Source organism: Macrotis lagotis, chromosome 3, assembly GCF_037893015.1.
Source record: "Macrotis lagotis isolate mMagLag1 chromosome 3, bilby.v1.9.chrom.fasta, whole genome shotgun sequence".
In the NCBI taxonomy this organism is placed as follows: Eukaryota; Metazoa; Chordata; class Mammalia; order Peramelemorphia; family Peramelidae; genus Macrotis; species Macrotis lagotis.
Window position 1 is genome coordinate 92,842,558 of NC_133660.1, and position 22,189 is coordinate 92,864,746.

The following is a 22,189-nucleotide window of genomic DNA, read 5'->3' on the forward strand; positions in this document are numbered from 1 at the left end:
TTGAAGTCTGTAAACTTCCTTATCAGAAAGCTTTCTAAACACCTCTGGTGCCACAGATTCTTAGGTCAGAGTTCACTGGTGAGCCAACAAAGCCATTTAATGAGCAAGAATACATGCATATCTCTGGTGGCAAAGGTCACCAAAAATATGTGTAAATCATTATTAAGAGGTGGCCCTCAACATACTCCAATTCTTGTTTGGTCATAAGTTTATCATCTTTCCATAGTTTCTTGGTCTATTAATTTATCTATGATGGAGTCCTTTATGTCTAAATCTTGCACACATTTTGACCATATTTTCATATAGGGTATAAGATGTGGTTCTATGTTGAGATTTTGCCATACTATTTTCTAGTTTTCCCAACAATTTTTGACAAATAGTGAGTTCTTATCCAGAAGCTGATGTCTTTGATTTTGTCAAATAGTGATTGCTGTAGTCATTTACTCCAGTTTCTTTTGAACCTATCTTAATCCACTAATTCATTACTCTTATTTCTTAACCAGTACCTGATAGTTTTGACGACTGCTGCTTTATAGTATAGTTTTAGATCTGGAAGATCCAGGTCACCTTCCTTTACTTTTTTTTTTCATCAGTTCACTTGCTATTCTTTACCTTTTGTTACTCCAGAAGAATTTTGTTACTATTTTTTTCTAGCTTGATAAAGTAGTTATTTGGTAGTTTGATTGGTATGGCAATGAATAAGTAATTTAATTTGGGTAAGATTGTCATTTTTATTATATTGGTTAGACCTAACCATGAATAATTGATATTTTTACAATTATATAGATCTGAATTTATTTGGGTGAGAAGTGTTTTATAATTGTGTTCATACAATTTCTGGGTTTGTCTTGGGAGGTAGATTCCCAAGTATTTAATGATATCTATAGTTACTTTAAATGGAATTTCTCTTTTTATCTCTTGCTCTTGGTCTTTGTAGTTCATATAATGAAATGCTGATGATATATGTGAATTTACTTTATATCCTCCTACTTTGCTGAATTTGTTAATTGTTTTAAGGAGTTTTTTAGATGATTTTCTTGGGTTCTCTAAATATGCTATCATATCATCTGCAAAGAGTGAAAGCTATGCTTCCTCATTGCCAATTCTTATTTCTTCAGTTTCTTTTTTTTCCTCATTGCTACAGCTAGCATTTCTAATGCTATATTAAATAGTAATGGTGATAATGGGCATCCTTGTTTCACCTTGAAAATGCTCTGAGTTTATTCTCATTACATATAATATTTGTTGCTGGTTTTAGATATATACTATTTATTATTTTAAGGAAAACTCCATTCATTTATAAACTTTCTAGTGTTTTTAATAAGAATGAATGTTGTAGTTTATCAAAGTCTTTTTCATCATCTAGTTAGATAATCATATGATTTCTGTTGCTTTTGCTAATGATATGTTCAATTATATTGAATATTTTACTAATATTGAACCATCTCTGCCAACCTGATATAAATCCTACCTGATCATGGTGTATTATCCTAGTAATAACTTACTGTAATCTCATTGCTACAAAGTATCAGCACCATGCTGGTTTCATAAAATGAGTTTGACAGAACTCTTTCATCTTCTATTTTTTTAAAAAAAAACAGTTTATGTAGAATAGGGATGTATTGTTCCTTAAATGTTTGGTAGAATTCACTTGTAAATACATCTGCATATGGAGACTTTTTCTTAGGAGATTATTGATGGTTTCTTAAATTTCTTTGTCTGAAATAGGGTTATTTAAGTATTTTATTTCCTCTTTCTGTTAATCTGGGCAGTGTGTATTTTTTGTAAATATTCATCCATTTTGTTCAAGTTCTTCAATTTATTGGCATATAGTTCAGCAAAGTAGCCTGAATTATCTCTTTAATTTCCTCCTCATTGGTGGTTAGTTCACCCTTTTCATTTTTGATACTGGTAATTTGGTTATCTTCTTTCTTTTTTTTTAAAATTAGATCAACCAAAGATTTATCTATTTTATTAGCTTTTTCATAAAGGCAGTTCTTAGTTTTATTTATGAGATCAATAGTTTTTTTTTTTTGCTTTCAATTTTATTATTCTCTCCCTTGATTTTCAGATTTTCTAATTTGGTATTTAATTGTGGATTTTTATTTGTTTTTTTTCTAGCTTTTTTAGTTGCATACCAAATTCATTGATCTCCTCTTACTCTATTTTATTCACATAGGCATATAGAGATATAAAGTTTCCACCCAAAACTGCCTTGCTAGATTCCATAAATTTTGGGATGATGTCTCATTAGTATCATTTTCTTGGATATAATTATTGATTATTTCTATTATTTGCTTTTTGATCCAACCGTTGTTTATCATGAAGTTATTTAATTTACAATTAGGTTTCGGTTTATCTTTCTGTGACCTTTTATTACATTTAATTTTTATTAAATCATGGTCTGAGAAGTATGTATTTAGTATTTCTGCCTTTCTGCATTTGAATAAAAGGGTTTTGTGCCCTACTACATGACCAGTTTTAGTACAGGTGCCTTGTCCTGCCAAGAAAAAGGTACATTCTTTTCTATTCTCCATTAAGTTTTCTCCAGAGGTCTACCATATCTAAGTTTTCTAAGATTTCATTCACCTTCTTGACTTCTTTCTTGTTTATTTTGTGGTTAAATTTTTCTAGTTCTGAGAGAGGGAGATTGAGTTTTTCTGTCTATATCTCTTTGTAATTCACTCAGCTTTTCCTCTAGGAATTTGGATGTTATACCACTAGGTGCATACATGTTTAGTAATGATATAGTTTCGTTACCAATGGTGTCTTTTAAAAAGATGTAGTTTCCTTCCTTATCCCTTTTAATGAGATTGATTTTTGCTTTTACTTTATCTAAGATCACTACCCCCGACTTTTTACTTTAGCTGATGCATAAAATATTTTGCTCCAACCTTTTACTTTTATCCTGTATCTCTCTGCTTCAAATGTGTTTTGTGTAAACAACATATTGTAGGATTCTGGTTTTTAATCCAGTCTGCTTTCTGCTTCTATTTTTATGGGACAGTTCATCCCATTCACATTTATAGTTAAGATTATGAATTCTCTATTTCCCTTCATGCTATCTTTCTCCATTTATATTTTTCTCTCTTTCCTTTTCTCTTATTCCTCCTCACAAAAATTTTCCTCTTTCCCCTTTGACTTTTCTTTTAAAATTTAACTTTCAATTTATTTTCACTTTTACCTTTGCCTTCCCTTTTATGAATCCCTTCTTCCCTTATCTTTCCCTTTCATAGTACCCCCCACCCCCTCCTTGTATATTAGAATAAATTTTTAAACCCAAGTGGGAATGTATCTTAATCCTTCTCTGGGCCAAATGTATTGAATAGAATTTACTCAGAGTTCACATTCTCCCTTGTTTCCCTCTAAAATTATAAATCTTTGTGCCTCTTCACCTGGTGTTATTTATCACTCAAGTACTATTAATCAAGTGTTATCAATCACAGTTTGATTATTTGATTTCTTTTTTTTTTTTTGCTAGGCAATGGGGTTAAGTGGCTTGCCCAAGGCCACACAGCTAGGTAATTATTAAGTGTCTGAGACCAGATTTGAACCCAGGTACTCCTGACTCCAGAGCTGGTGCTTTATCCACTGTGCCACCTAGCTGTCCCTTCGATTATTTGATTTCTTGATAAGCTCATATCATTATCAAAATATCACAGATTGCTGGATAAGCAGCTTTGTCTGAAATTGTATCCAATTATAATTATAATCATTTTTTTTTACTTTACCCCCCTTTTCAAGTATCCTCCAAGGACACACAATCCTCAAGAGCAAAAGTATCATCCAAAGCCAAATCATTTCTTGAACTATTTGTACCCCTCTCCCAGGCCTATTTTTCTCTCCCTTTACCCCATCCCCATCCAGAATATTTAACCATTTGTTCAGTGAAGCAGGACTTATTTTCTTTCACACTGCCCCCAACACACCCAAACCCACACACTTAACCCCTTGTTAAGTGAAGCATGGATTAAATCAAACCCTAATCTAATTAATTGCAAGAATCTTATGGATCTCTAAATACTGGGAGATTTGGAGCATATGACAACTTTACAGATGATTGTAAGATTTGGGAGACAAACTTAGGACTGCCCAGTTTATGATGCCCTCATCAGCATAAGTGGTAAGTTCTTGTCAGTACAGCAGAATTAAAGTGGGGTCAAAGGATGATGAGAAACTTAAGTTTACAGTTAACACTCTTGCTTTTCATCTGGGCATTTTGTCTCAAACATAGTGAAGTCTTCAATGGAGAGTCAAGACCCAACTATACCCATATCCTTTAAGTCCAATCTCTTCAATTATATTTGACTTTTTAATTATCCTAAGATAATTAATTAATAATTAATTAATAATTAATTAATAAGAATTATTATCTCAAGAATCAGAGTTGTTACATCGCCCTTTCAGGGTTGTATACAATTTGATGATGATGAAAAACTTTTTTTTGTTTTTTGTTTTGTTTTTTCCTTTGCCTTTTCATTTACCTTGTTATGCAACTCTTGAGTCCTGTATTTGGTGATTGAATTCTCTATTCAGTTCTGGTCTTTGTGTCAGGAAATCATGGAAGTCCTCTATTTTGTTGAACATTCATCTTTTTCCCTGACAGTATATGCTGAATTTTTCAGGGTAATACATTTGGGATTGTAATTCCAGGTCCTTTGATCTCCAATATATGTTATTCCAGGTCTTCCTATCCTTTAATGTTGAGACTGATAGGTCCTGTATGAGTCTGATTGTGTTTCCTTTGTATTAGAATTGATTTTTCATTGATGCTTGCAATATTCTCTCTTTTATTTGAGAGTTCTGGAATTTGGCTATTATAGCCCTTGGAGTTTTAATCCAGGTGTCTCTTTCTGGAGGGGTTATGTGGATTTTTTTCAATGGTTATGTTTTCTTCTTCTAGCAGATTTGGACAGTTTTCCTTTATAATTTCCTTCATGATGTTTTCCAGGTTCCTTTTTTGATCTAGCCTTTCTAATAGTCTGATGATTCATAGATTGTCTCTCCTGGATCTATTTGCCAGGTCATTTGTTTTCCCTAAAAGGTACTTACATTTTTTCAGTTTTTTATTTTGTTTGATGAAATATTGTAGTCTCATAGATTCATGGATTTCCATTTATTCAATTCTAATTTTTAGGGTTTTATTTTCTTCAATTAATTCTTGTTTTTCCTTTTTAAAGGTGTTGAATTCTCTGGTCAATTTTTGTAATTTTCCAGTATGACTCTCATTTCTTTTTTCCATTTTTCTTCTTCATTTCTCCTTTGGTTTTTAAATTCTTTTTTAAACTCTTTGATGAATTTTAGTATTTGAGTCAAATTTATAGACTGTTTTCATACTTCCCCTGTGAGTGATTTTTCACTGATTTCTTTTTCAGATATGGTATTGCTGTCATCTTTGTCTGTAATGTAGTTTTCAATAATGAGTGCTCTTTTAACTTTTCTGTTCATCTTGTTGTTTTAGCTCTGTTCCTAGGTTATAGGGAGGTTAGATCCAAGTTTCTTTTTCTGGGGTTGAGTTCTGATCCCTGACATGTTGTTGGCCAAGTGCTGCCTCTGCAGGCCAGGCCTTGCCTTTGCTGAGGTTTATTTCCTCCTTTATTTCCAAGGCTCTGACTTAACAATTTGTTACCGACCCAGTCCTACTTTTACCCTGGTGTTCCCAGTGTTCAGACTTTGTTTGGGGTTGGGATCCTCCTGGTTGGCTTGATATGTAGTTGAAGGGACCTCTGCTGTTGTCAAGTTGTCAGGACCTGGTTTGCTCTGTGGCTAAGTGCCTCTTGCTGGCTGTCCCTGTTCTTCTGCCTCCTGGATTTTACTGAAAATCCTCCATGATGTCTATTGCTGAAAACTTCTTTGAACATTCTCTTTTTCTTGGTGGTATTTGTAACCTGAATGTCAGAATAGAGGCTTCATTTATCTTTGGTAGGAAAAAGTTCCAGGAGCATGCTAGCTTCATGCCACCATCTTGGCCCTTAGCTTATTGTCAAGTATATTTTTTCTATTCTCCTTCCTCCAACTTTGATTTGTAGGAAAGGTATATATTGTCGGAATTACTTTTATATACCTTTAAATGATATAAAGGATATATAGATTTTTTCAGTGGTCTCTGTTATTTACTTCCAGGTTCAAGATAAGTGATGTAGAGGAAAGGGCACGCAGAGTGTGCAGTGCTCTAGAAGAAAAGCAAGAAAGGAGACAGCCAGCAAATGCAGACAAAGAAGTCCATATGTTAACTAATAAGCTAAAGAAAGTGAAGAAATCAATGGGGAAAACACCTACTGTGTATGTATTTACCTGCAAAGAATTGGTTCCCGATTTTACTGATATCTAAAAGATATCCCATAAGATCATAGCTAATGTAGTAATCAAAGACCACAGGTTGATGTTGTGTCAAAGTCACCAAATGGATGATAGTAAAAGCAGACTAGGTACAGAAGGGGTTGTAACTTTGTATCCTTAGTCACATGTGGGTATGTGTCCTCTATAGAGACATCATGGCATAATGAATACACAAGTTGCTTCAGGTTTATGAGGACTGAATTTCAGTTTGGCATCTAACATATGTTCTATAGGTTATACCACTGGGCAGGGTCAGAGATCCTGTGAAAAAGATACAGAACTGGAGATGGCATTCATTGATGAAGGGAGTTACCTCATCAAGGAGTCCATCTGTCAATAAAATTCTGGTCCTTCTCCTTACTCCCAAAAGTTTCTTTCAGACATTTAGAAAAAGAGATCCACAGTCTGCAAACCCAGACTGATCTTTTCTGGTCTGGCCCTTAAGTATATTCCATTTCAAATGCAAGAGAATCTTTTCCATCTCCTAACATCAATTTGCTGCATTTTCCCAAGGCTACCACATCCTTTCTAGATTAGCATACAAATGCAATTTCTCATATTATAGAATATAGAAATCTCATATATCGTAATATCCTACTTATGTGGGAATTACAAGTTCTTTGAGGGTAACCTATTTATTTTTGCACTTCACCTAGCACATTTTATTCAGATGCTTACTAAATGCTTTTGTTCTGTGAATTATTAGGTGAATGAATGGAGAATAAAAAATAGACAGGAAGATAGTTTTACTTTTACAATAGTATCTGACTTGGAGTTAGAAAGACTTGACTTTAATGACCACTTTTATCTCTTCTAACCAAGTGGATGAAGACAAGTCCCTGTGACATAATTTCCTTATTTGTGAAAGAAGGATCATAATCTCAAGGCAGCAGATATATTGGAAGGAGCACTGGATTTGGAGTTAGTGGTTCTGGATTTGAATCTTGGTTCTGCTCCTTGACTATATAACCTTGAGCAATTCACTTAAGCTCTCTGTAAAATAAGAGTGTTGGACTAGATGGCCTTCTATAATTCATCCCAGCTCTGAATCTTTGATCCCACCACCTGGTCCACCTTTCCATCCTTCCCTTTGGAAAGACTCCCTCTAGAGTTACAGAGATTAATAGAGAATAATTTAGTTCTTATCTGAGGCCTTTATGAAATCTACATAGCCGAAAAACAAAGTCAAGGAAGCTAGACTTACTTCACAGAGTGAATTTAATCCCTTCCCTCTAAGATGTGAATCTTATGTTTTTGTGAACCTAAAAGTCCCTTTCTTGAAGTTCATCAATCTTTCCTCTATCCTTAACTTTGGGAAAACAGTTTGAATCAAAGGACGTAGGAGTAGAGTCCCTAGATGTTACAATAGCAATTTCTTGTTTAGTTTAGTGTTTAAACTAAATTTAGTTTAGTGTTAAAACAGAGCTCCAGTCTTTTATCTTCTCACTGTAATTTGAATAATTCCCTTTTGGTTCAATAATTTATAATTTACTATAAGGTCAACTTTGCTTGGCTTAAGCCAAGACTTAAGGATCCCACTTAATCATGATTTCCAAGGCCTCTTTTCAGTCAAAATAAATTCTATAACTTGTTCTATGATTTGACCAGATCATATCTATTTATTTAATGTCCAAATTATATCAATGATTTTTAAAGAACATTTATATAGCCAACAAATGTGTTTTGTACTTAATCAGAGTTTGTTGAAATGTACTAATCTTTTAGAAGCCAAATATCATTTATTTAAAAAAAATTTTGGGGGGGTTGGCAGGCCTGAAAATGCCTTGAAAAGATCTTCAAGAATGGATCAAAGCATAGTACGTGAGGCTGAACACATGGCTTTACTAAAAATGTTGGAAAAGAAAACTGAGATACCGCCAGACTGTACTTATGCTGACCTCAAAATGATAGATCCAGAGGTGAGAACTTTGATTTGTATTGACAAATTATCTCTTGTTGCCAGTGACAATTTATTTTAATTATTATAATCTCTACAAATTAATTCTACTCAACACTGAGGAAAATTCATCAGGTCAACAGTTTCTATTTCGAAGCTTCTCTTGAATATACATAATTCTTTTACTGATTATGTTATCATGCCTTTACAGACTGAATATGTCAGAATCATAGGTAAGTATTTGGCTAGGAATAAGATAATGGAATTTAAAATTAGAGAGGACTTAGAGGAAATCCAATATCTTAAAATTTTTATAATTGAGGACACTGAGGCCCAGTGAAGTCAAGTATCTTGTGAAGGTCATGCTGATAGTAAGACAGAGTATTCAAATTTCAACCCAAGTCTATTGAAAATTTGGTAATGAGTCGATAATCTTAAATGGCAGATTTTTGGAGACAGATACAATCTGTGTTTTTAAAACATTAGCATGCATTTGGGCAGGGATGATGAAGCTCTTTCTTTAGAAGTCCAAAAGTTGCTTCAAGGAGTATTTGCCATGTCAAAGATGTCCCAAATCAAAGGAGCAAAACCAAGAGGACATTGTACATAATAACAATATTGTGAGTTGTGCAACTGTAATGGATACAGCTCCTCTCAGCAGTTCAGAAATCTAGGACAATCCTAGGAGATCTGTGATAGACCACACCATCCTCATCCAGAGGAAAACAAACAAACAAAAAAAAACCCAACCAACAAACCAAAACCCTCCCATAGGAACTGAATGAATACTATGTTAACTTTTACAAGCTTCTTGTATTTTTCCTTCCTATCCCCTTGTTTTCTTTCTTTTCCTTTTATCCTAATTCCTCATACACAAAATGACTAATATGTAAATATGTTAGACACTAATGTATATGTACAATTTTTACTAGACTGTTCACCACTAATGGGGGTGGGAAGGGAGGGTGATGGAAAAATGTGTAACTAAAATATGCAAGTGAATGAATGTTGAAAAACTTTCATAACATGTATTTGGAAAAAAAATTAAAAAAGAATGTCCCATGTCCTACAGGTGAAGTCATCCGTAGCCTTGTAAATATACTATTAAACATTGTAAAATAAAGAAGCAAAGAGAGAAAAAGTTTCTTCTCAGTTCTCTTATGTTTTGTTATTTTTCATTGCTTTTGCTAATTGTTCAATTTAAAATTTTGTGATTCTGTTTTGAGTGGAAGCATTTTTAAAATACTCAAAATTCTTCATTTATTTTAGACTTTACAAATGATGTTTGACCAAATAAAATTTTCAAGAAAAGGTGGAGAAATGAAAAATCTATCAAGAAGGGGTATTGGATATCATCATGGTTCTCTGGGTGCCAAAGAAAGACGTTTCACTGAAGTACTCTTCAGAAAAGGATTTCTCAGGGTCAGTAAAATTTTGTATTTCATAAAATTAATATTACATTTTTTTCCAGTAAAATCATTCTTCTATACTGCATTGTAGAGTAGAGATGTTCCTAGGTTCATGTGGAACTCCAGTTCTGGGAGAAAGCACCTACCATGCTCGACTGGCTTTGAGAGAGTCTAGGTGAGAGCCTGGAAGTCTTCTGTCCAAAGTCTTAGCTAGATTCATGGGTTTGGTATGATGGTGGTTTTGATATCTCTCAAAGAATATCTGCTAAGTTATAGAGTGGTCTATATCAGTGACAGGGACATTTGCCTTTGTCTACAAAGTCATAAATACTTGAATTATGTTTGGAAGATTTTTTAGTTAGAATCCATGTTGTGATCCCCTGACCAGCAGGGGATCCATTCAGCTCAGGAGAGGAAAAAGAAACACACATAAACCCAGGTGGGAGTACCAACAGGACAACTGGCAGAGCCGGTTGATTGAAAATATCAAACAGTTCGTATAGAAGAAAACCACAAAATTAGCATATAGGATAAAAACAATGATGTAATGTTATTGACAGGAATTAGCCCAGCAGGATATGACCCAGGTCAAGAAGTTTGGAAACAGGGCTTATCAAAGTGAGGCCACAAATGACGCAGTTGTCTTATCAAATCAGCGTTCTGTGGAAGTTTTCAGCTCAAGGGTCACCAGAGTTTAGGATTTTTGACCATAACTGGGCTCTTGACTCCAGTCTCACATGAGCGGCCTCTATACTTCCCTCTTTTCTGTTTGAACAACAAGCTTACATTTGCCCAACCTGATGCTCAACCTGGGTAACATGATCCTGAATTCTATTGATAGCATAAATAGTGGCTTTGGTTACAGGAAAAAAAATACTTTGAAAAAACTTGGTAAACAACAAAAGAGAAACATAAAGAGAATCAATGTAAGACATAATTGTATAATACTCTTGGCCCAATGCTCGAAGAGGGTTGGATGTACATAAGATATAGACAAGGCAAGTGATATAGATAAGGCTATAATATAAGCATAATAACTACAAAACAACTAATACATTTTTTTAAAATTTATTTTTATTAAAGATATTATTTGAGTTTTACAATTTTCCCCCAATCTTGCTTCCCTCCCTCCACCCCCCCCAATGGAAAGCACTCTGTCAGTCTTTACTTTGTTTCCATGTTGTACCTTGATCCAAATTGGGTGTGATGAGAGAGAAATCATATCCTTAAAGAAGGGAAGAGAAGTCTAAGAGGTAACAAGATCAGACAATAAGATATCTGTTTTTTCCTAAGTTAAAGGGAATAGTCCTTGCACTTTGTTCAAACTCCACAGCTCCTTATCTGGACACAGATGGCACTCTCCTTTGCGGAAAGCCCAAAATTATTCTCCATTGTTGCACTGATGGAATGAGCAAGTCCTTCAAGGTTGAACATCACTCCCATGTTGCTGTTAGGTGTACAGTGTTTTTCTTTTTCTGATCATCTCACTCAGCATCAGTTCATTCAAATTCCTCCAGGCTTCCCTGAAATCCCATCCCTCCTGGTTTCCTATTAGAACAATAGTGTTCCATGACATACATATACCACAGTTTGCTAAGCCATTTCCCCAATTGAAGGACATTTACTTGATTTCCAATTCTTTGCCACCACAAACAGGGTTGCTATAAATATTTTTGTACAAGTAATGTTTTTTACCCTTTTCATCATCTCTTTAGGGTATAGACCCAGTAGTGGTATTGCTGGGTCAAAGGGTATGCACATTTTTGTTGCCCTTTGGGCATAGTTCCAAATAGCTCTCCAGAAGGGTTAGATGAGTTTACAGCTCCACCAACAGTGTAATAGCGTCCCAGATTTCTCACAACTCTTCCAACAATGATCATTATCCTTTCTGGCCATATTGGCCAATCTGAGAGGTGTGAGGTGGTACCTCAGAGAAGCTTTAATTTTCATTTCTCTAATAATTAATGATTTAGAGCATTTTTTCATATGGCTATGGATTGCTTTGATCTCCTCATCTGTAAATTGCCTTTGCATATCCTTTGACCATTTGTTAACTGGGGAATGGCTTTTTGTTTTAAAAATATGACTCAGTTCTCTATTTTAGAAATGATTCCTTTGTCAGAATCATAAGTTGTAAAGATTGTTTCCCAATTTACTACATTTCTTTTGATCTTGGTTGCATTGGTTTTATCTGTGCAAAAGTTTTTTTTTTAAATTCCTCAGTTGGCATCTTTAATGGAACACAGCTCAGATAAAATTCTGGATTACTTTAAAAGTTGGGGTTTCATTGTGGGGGAGGGCTTGGAGAGGAATTTGAATAAATTGCTCTATTTTGTGTATTGTGAACCTGAAGAAACAAGGGCCACATTTTAAGACTGATTCTATTTAGCACCCCCAATTTCTCCCAGCTGGCATAGCATGGTGTTTTCTGCTTTATTTACACTATCGGCAAACTAGAAGGCTTTGACTTTCCAAGGTATCCCTGCAATTGAAGTTATGTGCTCACACAGTAAGGGCACTTCCAAAGTCATGATCAACCAAGGCAGCTGACATGCTCAGATACTTATCCCTGTCTTTCCATGTGGTTTTCCCCACTTCCTGTCTTTCTACATGATTCCCTTCCAATTGCTGATTCTATGGAGACAATTTCACAGCACCATGAATGGCTTTTACAATGTCAAAACTCACTTTTAAAGTGTATTTATGAGAAGGGAAAATAAACTGTGTTAATTTGTGATCTTGAAACTGTGGAGCCTTTTCATCTGAAAAACAAACATGAAAACAAATCCAACAACCCTTTTTTTACCTTTAGTGGCCATGGAAAAATTTAACACATTAACAGAATATATTTTACTTGGGGGGTATAGTCTGTTAATATGCTTTTCAAGAGGGAAACATTTTCTGAAATTAATGATGAGGGTTGCGCCATCTTCCTTTGCTTTGGTTCTTGGATGATTTTCTTTAAATGATAGCATCGTGTTCATCAATGGTTCTGTATCGAATGCCTCTTGAATAATACGTTTTGCATCCAATATAAAGGATAGATAAAACTCCCAGAGTCAGTACAATGCCACCAACAAAGCTGCCGATATCAAATCTTGATCCTTTGTTCATTTGGGCATTGATGTTGGCTGTGGCTGTGGCTGGCGCAGCAGTGGTTATGATTGTACTGTTGCTGGTTGGGGCAGCTGATGACTTTGAGGCACTGTGGGCTGTTGTACTTTGAGAGACACTTTTTGAAGTTGATGCCTGAGGTTTCAGGGTGCTGTTCATCACAAATGTTGAGACTTTGGTTGTCCTGAGGTTTTTTGGTAGTTTTGTTGGTAGAGGCTGATGTGTTAGCAGAAGGTGGCTTGGTGGTGACAGATGTAAGGTTTGATTGGATTTCTGTGTCACTAGTTCCTGGAATTTTACTTGTGGTCTGGGTGGAATTTTCCTCTGGGCCGAGGCCGCGCGCGACTCCCCAGAGGAGCAGCACCTGCAGCACCACCACCAGCGAGGGCGCCCGGGGGGGCCGGGCCCAGGAGCCTCCTGGCTGCTCGGAGGCCGGCTGCGCGGGGCGGCGCGGGGTCCGCGGCCAACACCAGTCCTCGCGGCGAGGCCCCGCCGTGCGCCCGCTCCTGGCGCCGGGTGACCAAGTGCGTTTTAATTTAATGTAATCGAAATCATCTAATTGGTTTTTGGTGATGTCCTCTAACTCTTCCTTAGACATAAACTGCTCCCCTTTCCATAGATCTGACAGGTAGACTAGGCCTTGATCTTCTAATTTGCTTATATTATTGTTTTTTATGTCTATGTCCTGTAACCATTTGGATCTTTTCTTGATAAAGGGTGTGAGGTGTTGGTCTAATCTAAGTTTCTTCCATACTAACTTCCAATTATCCCAGCAATTTTTATCAAAGAGGGAGTTTTTATCCTGGTGGCCTGACTCTTTGGGTTTATCAAACAGCAGATTACTATAATCATCCCCTACTTTTACACCTAGTCTATTCCACTGGTCCACCACTCTATTTCTTAGCCAGTACCAAACAGTTTTGATGACTAATGCTTTATAATATAATTTTAGATCAGGTAGGGCTAAGCCACCTTCTTTTGCACTTTTTTTCATTAAGCTCCTGGCAATTCTTGACTTTTTATTTCTCCATGTGAATTTACTTACAATTTTTTCTAACTCATTAAAGTAATTTTTTGGAATTTTGATTGGTAGGGCACTAAACAGATAGTTTAGTTTTGGTAGAATTGTTATTTTTATTATATTAGCTCTACCTATCCATGAGCAGCCTATATTTGCCTAGTTATTTAAATCTGATTTAATTTGTGTGAGAAGTGTTTTATAATTGTTTTCAAAAAGATTCTGAGTCTGTCTTGGCAAATAGACTCCCAAATATTTTATATTGTCTGAGGTTACTTTGAATGGGGTTTCTCTTTCTAGCTCTTACTGCTGTTTCTTGCTAAACATCTGTAGAAAAGTTGAGGATTTATGAGGGTTTATTTTATAACCTGCAACTTTGCTAAAATTGCTAATTGTTTACAGTAGTTTTTTGGATAATTTCTTGTGATTCTCTGGGTAGACCATCATGTCATCTGCAAAGAGTGAGAGTTTTGTCTCTTCCTTCCCACTTCTAATTCCTTCAATTTCTTTTTCTTCTCTAATTGCTGATGCTAACATTTCTAATACAATATTGAATAGTAGTGGTGATAATGGGCACCCTTGTTTGACCCCTGATCTTATTGGGAATACCTCTAGCCTCTCCCCATTGAATATAATGCTTGTTGATGGTTTCAAATAGATACTGCTAATTATTTTAAGGAACAGTCCATTTATTCCTACACTCTCTAGTGTTTTTAATAGGAATGGATGCTGTATTTTGTCAAAAGCTTTTTCAGCATCTATTGATATGATCATATGATTTCTGATTGGGTTTGTTGTTGATATAATTGAGTATACTAACAGTTTTCCTAATATTGAACTAGCCCTGCATTCCTGGAATAAATTCTACTTGATCATAATGTATTATCCTAGTGATGACTTGTAATCATTTTGCTAAGATTTTATTTAGGATATTTGCATCTATATTCATCAGGGAAATAGGTCTATAATTTTCTTTCTCTGTTTTAACTCTTCCTGGTTTAGGTAACAGCACCATATTTCCATCAGGCCCTGGAGATTTTTTTTTTTAGGGAGTTCAATAATGGCTTGTTGAATTTCTTTTTCTGAGATAGGGTTGTTTATGTATTTAATCTCTTCTTCATTTAACCTGGGCAACTTATATTTTTGTAAATATTCATCCATTTCACTTAGATTATCAAATTTATAGAGTTGGGTAAAATTATTTCAAATTATTACTTTGACTTCCTCCTCATTGGTGGTGAGTTCACCTGTTTCATTTATGATACTAGCAATTTGGTTTTCTTCTTTCTTTTTTTAAATCAAATTGACCGGAGGTTTATCAATTTTATTGGTTTGTTTATAATACCAACTTTTGGTTTTATTTATTAATTCAATATTTATTTTTGCTTTCAATTTTATTAATTTCTCCTTTAATTTTTAGAATTTCTAATTTGGCATTTAATTGGGGATTTCTGATTTGTTGTTTCTCCAATTTTTTTAGTTGCATGTTTAGTTCATTGATTTCCTCTTTCTCCAATTTATTCATGTAAACATTTAGAGCTATAATATATCCCCTGAGAGTCGCTTTGAATGAATCCTATAGGTTTTGGTATGTTGTTTCATTATTATCATTATCTAGTATAAAACGGTTAATTCTTTCTATAATTTGGTTTTTGGTCCACTCATTTTTTAAAAATGAAGTTATTCAGTTTCCAGTTTGTTCTGGGTCTATATCTCCTTGGCCCAGTATTGCATGTGACTTTTATTGCATTGTGATCTGAGAAAGATGTATTCACTATTTCTGCCTTTCTGCAGTTGATCATTAGGTTTTTATGTCCTAGTACATGGTCAATTTATGTATAAGTTCCATGTACTGCAGAGAAAAAGGTATATTCCTTTCTATCCCCATTCAGTTTCCTCCATAAGTCTGCCATATCTAATTTTTCTAACAATCTATTTACCTCCTTAACTTCTTTCTTGTTTATTTTATGATTCGATTTATCTAGATCTGATAGTGGGAGGTTGAGGTCTCCCACTAGTAGAGTTTTGCTGTCTATGTCTTCCTGTAGTTCTTTCAGCTTCTCCTCAGCTTCTCCAAGAATTTGGGTGCTGTCCCACTGGGTGTATATATATTCAATATTGAAATGACTTTATTGTCTACGGTACCTTTTAGGAGGATAACGTTTCTTTCCTTATCTCTTTTAAAGCTATCTATTTTTGCTGCTGCTTTGTCTGAGATAAGGATTGCTAACCCTGCTCTTTTTACTTCAGCTGAAGCAAAATATATTTTGCTCCAACCTTTTACTTTTACTGTATATGTATCTCTCTGCTTCAAATGAGTTTCTTGTAAGCAGCATATTGTAGGATTCTGGTTTTTAATCCACTCTGCTATTTGCTTACATTTTAAGGGAGAGTTCATCCCATTTCACATTCAAGGTTATGATTACTAATTCTTTATTGCCTTCTGTGCTATCTTCCCTCTGTTTGTATTTTCCCCCTTCTCCCCCTTCATCCATATTCCCCAGTATTTTGTTTCTGAATACCACCCCCTTCAGTGTGTTTGCCCTCCTATATCACACCCTCTGCTTTCTTTCCCCTTTTCCTTTTTTCCTTTTACCTTCCCTTCCTTTGTTATTTTCCCTTTATTCCCCCACTCTTCTTCCCTTTCTCCGTCCCCCCTTCCCCTTTTTCCCCCTTTTAATACTTGAAAGGTTATATATTTTATAAGTTAACTGAGTATGTATAGGTTGACTTTAAGCCAAGTCTGATGAGAAGAAGATTCAGGTGTTTCTCCTCTGCTCCCCTTTTCCCCTCTATTACCATAGGTTTTTTGGTACCTCTTAGTGTAATGAGATTTACCCCATTCAATCCTTTCCCTCCTCCCATCTCTTTCCTGTCCCCCTTTTTAAGGAGGTAGTGTTTTTTTAGATCATTCTAAGTCATAGAAAATTCTCAGTGTCTGTCCCTTCTAGTTCAGTATATTCTATTGAATAGAATCAAAATTCCTGAGAGTTATTAGAGTCTTTATCCCAAGTGGGGTTAAAGCCAGTTATATCCCATTAGATAGCAGTCTCATTAATGGTCATGAATGTCCATCATTTCTGGCTAGGTGTATTCTCTCTGTTAGAGTTACAATTCTCAAGATTTATGAGAATCTTTTTCCCCCCATGCTGGGATATAGCCAGTTTCAACTTCCTGAATTGCATTTTTTCCTTTTAGCACCCCCCCTTTTTTTTTACCCTTTCATGTGTCTCTTGAACCTCCTATTTGATGTCCACATTTTCTGTTTAGCTCTGGTCTTTTCATCAGAAATTTTTGGAATTCTTCCATTTCATTAAATGTCCATCTTTTTCCCTGGAAGAGAAGGCTCAGCTTTGCAGGAAAGTAGATTCTTGGCTTCATTCCAAGCTCCCATGCTCTTTGAAATATCTCATTCCAGGCCCTTTGATCCCTTAATGTTGATGCAGCCAGGTCCTGAGTGATCCTTACTGTGCCTCCTTGATATTTAAATTTTTCTTTCTGGCTGCTTGCAGGATTTTCTCTTTTATCTGATAGTTCTGGAGTTTGGCCACAACATTCCTTGGTGTTTTCCTTTTAGGATCTTTTTCTGGTGGGGATAGATGTACTCTTTCAATAACTACTTTGCCCTCTGATTCCATGATATCAGGGCAATTTTCCATCACTAGATCCTGTAATATTAAGTTCAGGCTTTTTTTTTTCTCTTCAATGCTTTCAGGATGTCCTATAATTTTCAGGTTACCCCTCCTCGATCTATTATCGAGGTCAGTGGTTTTGTTGATGAGGTATTTTACATTTGCTTCTATTTTTTTCTATTTTTTGATTTTGTTTAAGTGACTCTTGCTGTCTCATGGAATCATTAGTTTCTGTAGACTCCATTCTTTTTTTGGGGGGAGGAGTTTTCTTCATTAACCTTTTGCAACTCCTTTTCCAATTGGTCAATTCTACTTTTGAAAGAGCTTTCCATTTGACCAACTGAGGTTTTGAGAGAGTTAATTTCTTTTCGCATTTGCTCATTTGAGGATCTGAGAGAATTATTCTCATTTTGTATTGGTCCAATTGTTGTTCTGAGAGATTTATTCTCCTTTTGTATTTGTCCAATTGTACTTTCTAAGGTTTTGTTTTCTTGTTGCAAGGTATTAATTGTCTCTCCCAAATTTTTATGCTCCTTCCTTATTTCTTCAAGGAAGTCTTTCTGTTCTGGAGACCAGATTGTATTCTCCTCAGAGGTTCCAGTTCTCTCTGAGTTAGGGTCTTTCCCTTCCAGGAATTTTTCTATGGATCCACCTTTCTGCTGACCCTTCTTCATTTTGCTAAGACCCTGAGTTGGGGGGGGGGGCTGGTTCGCCGGGGCTTGAGATCCCTAAAGGCTTTACTCACTGAGTGCAGTTTCTATAGCTGGCCAGTAGGAGGTGTTGGTTGCTTTCTCTGGAGTGTCTGTGACCTTGACTGAGGCCTTCTCCCTTTGCTTGGAGGGAGGGGTTGGAGCTATTGAATTCTTCTTTGTTCAATCAATGGTGGGCTTTACCCTGGCCTGAGGTCATTCCTCAGCTGGGATGGTTCTTCTGCTCACACACCTGGGCCTGAGGCAGAAGTAGTTTGCACTTGTTTGTTTAAGAGTTGATCTGAGTTGTAATAGGACCAGAGGAGCCCAGGATGGTGTCCACAGCTCTCCTGCAGCAGACCTCTCCCCCCAGCCCTGTCGCTCCTAGGGGACAGCACCAACACCGGTGCCTCTGCTCCCCAGCCGACCCAAGCCCTTGTCATCCAGCCCCACTGCTGATCCTGCAGGTCCGGGTTTCGGGCCCTCAGACTCCTGGTTCCAATTCAGCTGCTAATCTCGCTGATTGGGGCTGATCCTCCCTCTGAGCCCAGACTCCCGAATTTGGCTAAAGCTGCTGCCAGAGACAAATCCTGAGGTAGATGTTTTTTCTCCTGGCTTTTCTTTCTGGGTTTTGTGGGTTGGATTTCTTTTAAGAGGTTTGTTTCATGTGATAGATGGGGAAGAGATCAGGAGACTTTAGAACTCTGCCTGTCTTCTCTCCTCCATCTTGGCTGGAAGTCATTAATACATTTCTTAAACCTTCCAGATGGTTCTTTTATCATTGAATCAATTCACCAAAAACATGATAAATGGTGGACTTGTATCATACTTTGATTTTTAACATCTTGAACATTAAAGCCATACTCTTTCTTAGAGCAAAGATAATTTTTAACATGAGAAACAAACAATAAATGATCAACATCATAATTACAACAAAACTGAAAACAGAGATAATACCATGTAATCTTGTACCAATTACAGGTGGAAAATACAACTAATCATATAATTTCTTGTTCAAATCTATATATTCTTCCCTAACACAAATTGTACATTACCAAAGTTTGTATTGCATTAGTCAAATGATAAAGATTTCATAAAGTCTTCTTCTGAGTCTTGTATTCTATTAACATTTTCTGATAATTCTGGAGTAAATTTTGCTTCTATCTTTTCCTTATTCATCACTTCTTTACATACACATGCTCAGTTGCAGTCCCAAAATTGTTCATGATTAATATAAACGTCACACATTGTCTTTGTTGTGCTTTCCTTTTACGTGGTCTGTCCTTCCTCCTCCTCTCATGCTTTCTTTTACAATTTCTTAAATGTAAGTAGTCCATTTTCTGTATTAGTTGATTCATCTGGCCTGCATGGTCTGATGTTTCCTTCTGACATCCAGACAGTTTCTCCATCTGTGGACAAAACAAAAGCATACCCTTGACCCCAGGATAGTAATTGATCCAGTCTTTTCAAATGTCCATCTTTTGTATCCTTCCACATTACTCTATGAGTACTCTTAGGGGTGTTTATTATGTTATCTATGGTAATTTTGTAACCAAAGTGTTTTTCAGCCAATGTTTTATTCTTATCCTCCATAGTCAAATAATTAATGAATACAAAGTTTCATTTAGGCATAGTCGGTATCTGCTCCCCCATATTACCTCTTTTCTATTTATGTGGGAACATTTTTTAATGACCTGTTTTTCCTCTCAAATATAGGCTAGACCTGTGGGATAATAATAAATGCCTGTAATGTGTTTTATACTGTAATATAGACAGAATTGTTTAAATGCCATAGGAGTATGTCAGGGTCATTATATGTTTTTGTAGATATTGGTATCCCTGCAAAAGAATAGAATAAATGATCAATCACACCTTGTGTAGCCTCTGAACTTTGTGCAGTTGACATTGTATATGAACTAAATGTATCTACAGTAACATGAATAGATTTCATTTTTCCCAAAGGTGCGTAATGAGTCACATCCATCTGCCATAACTCATTAAGAATCTGGCCTCTAGGATTCCTAAAATAATCAGGAGGGGTAGGTAAATAACCCTTTGTGGACAGGATTTTACTATATTCCTAGCTTGTTCTCTGGTGATTTTAAATACTTTCCTTAGTAAAGAGGCATTCTGATGAAATTTTTGTAAGACAGTTTAGTTTACTCTTCTATTAAGCGTATAAGGAGTGGAAGGCTTAATTGATTGCTCCTATGATTACCTTCTCATATATATATATATATATATATATATATATATATATATATACACATACATACGTATATATGTATGTATATATAAAAATATATATAAAATATATATATATATAAAAACATGTATATATATACATATATATGTGTGTGTATATATATATGTATGTTCAGGTAACCCAGGATGGGATTTTATATGTTCAATAAAAGAGGAATTATATCCATTTCTAATAACTTCTAGTAATTCTTTAAAGAGTTGATATAATACTGCATCAGTGCTATGATTAATAGACTGTTATTATGCATCTGATGACATGATGATCATACTTACTATCTGTAAAAGTATTAAGAAGTTGTGGCCATTCTCTTAAGACCAATAATATAGCATATAATTTCTTTTGTATAGATATAAAAGGAGTATATAATTTCTTTTCTATTATTGCAATATGCTTGGACTTACAGGTTTGGAATAAGGTTCATTACATTTTTTAAAAATTTCGGGGAACCCAGAGGGACATAACTTCTGATATTGTCCCTCATTATCTCTACAAAGCAGTACAATTATTAATTCTAGGCTTAGATATTATTAATTCTTAACCTACATGAAACATAAGATTTCCAGGCTCACATTTCATTCTCCTAAAGCAAAAATAAACAAGTTCTCTTAAAGTACAACATGGAAACAGATTAAAGACTGACAGATTGCTTTCTGTGGGGGTGGGTGGGGGGAAGGAAGTAAGACTGGGGGAACAATTGTAAAACTCAAATAATATCTTTAATAAAAAAAAGTTAACCTTAGATCTGAATATCTTTTACACACAAATTTCTCACTCATCTCATTATTATCAGCTTATTTTCCTCTTATTCCAAATACACTCCTATTTTCAAAAAGAAAATAAAATTCTCTATGAATTTTGTTTTAAATATATATATGAATTTCAAAAACCCAATATAAATTTTCTTATCAAAGCCAGTTTTACAAGATACATATATAATTTTTAATAGATATAATTTCATAAATGGGAGATAGAAAAAACTTTTCACAAACACCCTGGGCCAAAAAGACCTTGAGAGATACAATCTGTTGGCAAGGATTTCTCTAATTTTCTTATAACAAATTTTTACGGATGTGATGGATGACACTTTAATTCATTCATATTTTGTTATTGTAACACAATTTTAAATTTTCAAATAAAAATAATTGATGCAACAGAAAGAGCTAGAAAGAGAAATCCCATTCAAAGTAACTTCAGACACTATACAATACCTAGTAGTCTACCTGTCTAGGCAGACTCAGAAACATTTTGAAAACAATTACAAAACACTTCTCACACAAATAAAATCAGACTTAAATAACTAGGCAAATATCAACTGCTCATGGATAGGCCAAACTAATATAATAAAAATGGCAATTCTACCAAAATTAAACTACTTGTTCAATCCCCTCCCAATCAAAATTCCAAAAATTTATTTTAAAGAATTAGAAAAAATTGTAAGTAAATTCATATGGAGAAATAAAAAGTCGAGAATCTCCAGAGATTTACTGAAAAAAAGTGCAAAAGAAGGTGGCTTAGCCCTACCAGATCTAAAATTATATTATAAAGCATCAGTCATGAAAACTGTATGGTATTGGCTAAGAAACAGAGTGGTGGATCAGTGGAATAGACTATGTGCAATAGCAGGAAATGATTATAGTAATCTGCTGTTTGATAAACCCAAAGACTCCAGCTATTGGGTTAAAAACTCTCTCTTTGATAAAAACTGTTAGGAAAATTGGAATTTAGTATGGAAGAAACATAGATTAGACCAACACCTCACACCCTATACCAAAATAATATCAAAATGGATACAAGATCTAGGCATAAAAAACAATATTATTAGCAA

General features: G+C 35.1%; 1 protein-coding gene and 1 pseudogene across 5 annotated transcripts in view; one reads left to right on the top strand and one right to left on the bottom strand.

Annotated features, from left to right (window-relative positions):
- The window catches only part of LOC141517706 (putative ATP-dependent RNA helicase DDX60), a 134,261-nt gene that overhangs the window by 72,518 nt on the left and 39,554 nt on the right, over nucleotides 1-22,189 (top strand). For all 5 annotated transcript variants that reach the window (XM_074229004.1, XM_074229002.1, XM_074229001.1 and 2 more), the window contains 3 exons: nucleotides 6,124-6,282; nucleotides 8,111-8,258; nucleotides 9,506-9,658. In XM_074229004.1, coding sequence (XP_074085105.1) covers nucleotides 6,124-6,282; nucleotides 8,111-8,258; nucleotides 9,506-9,658 — 460 coding nt within the window. The remainder of the gene's footprint in view (nucleotides 1-6,123; nucleotides 6,283-8,110; nucleotides 8,259-9,505; nucleotides 9,659-22,189) is intronic.
- On the bottom strand, nucleotides 12,467-19,507 carry LOC141517136 (uncharacterized; annotated as a pseudogene).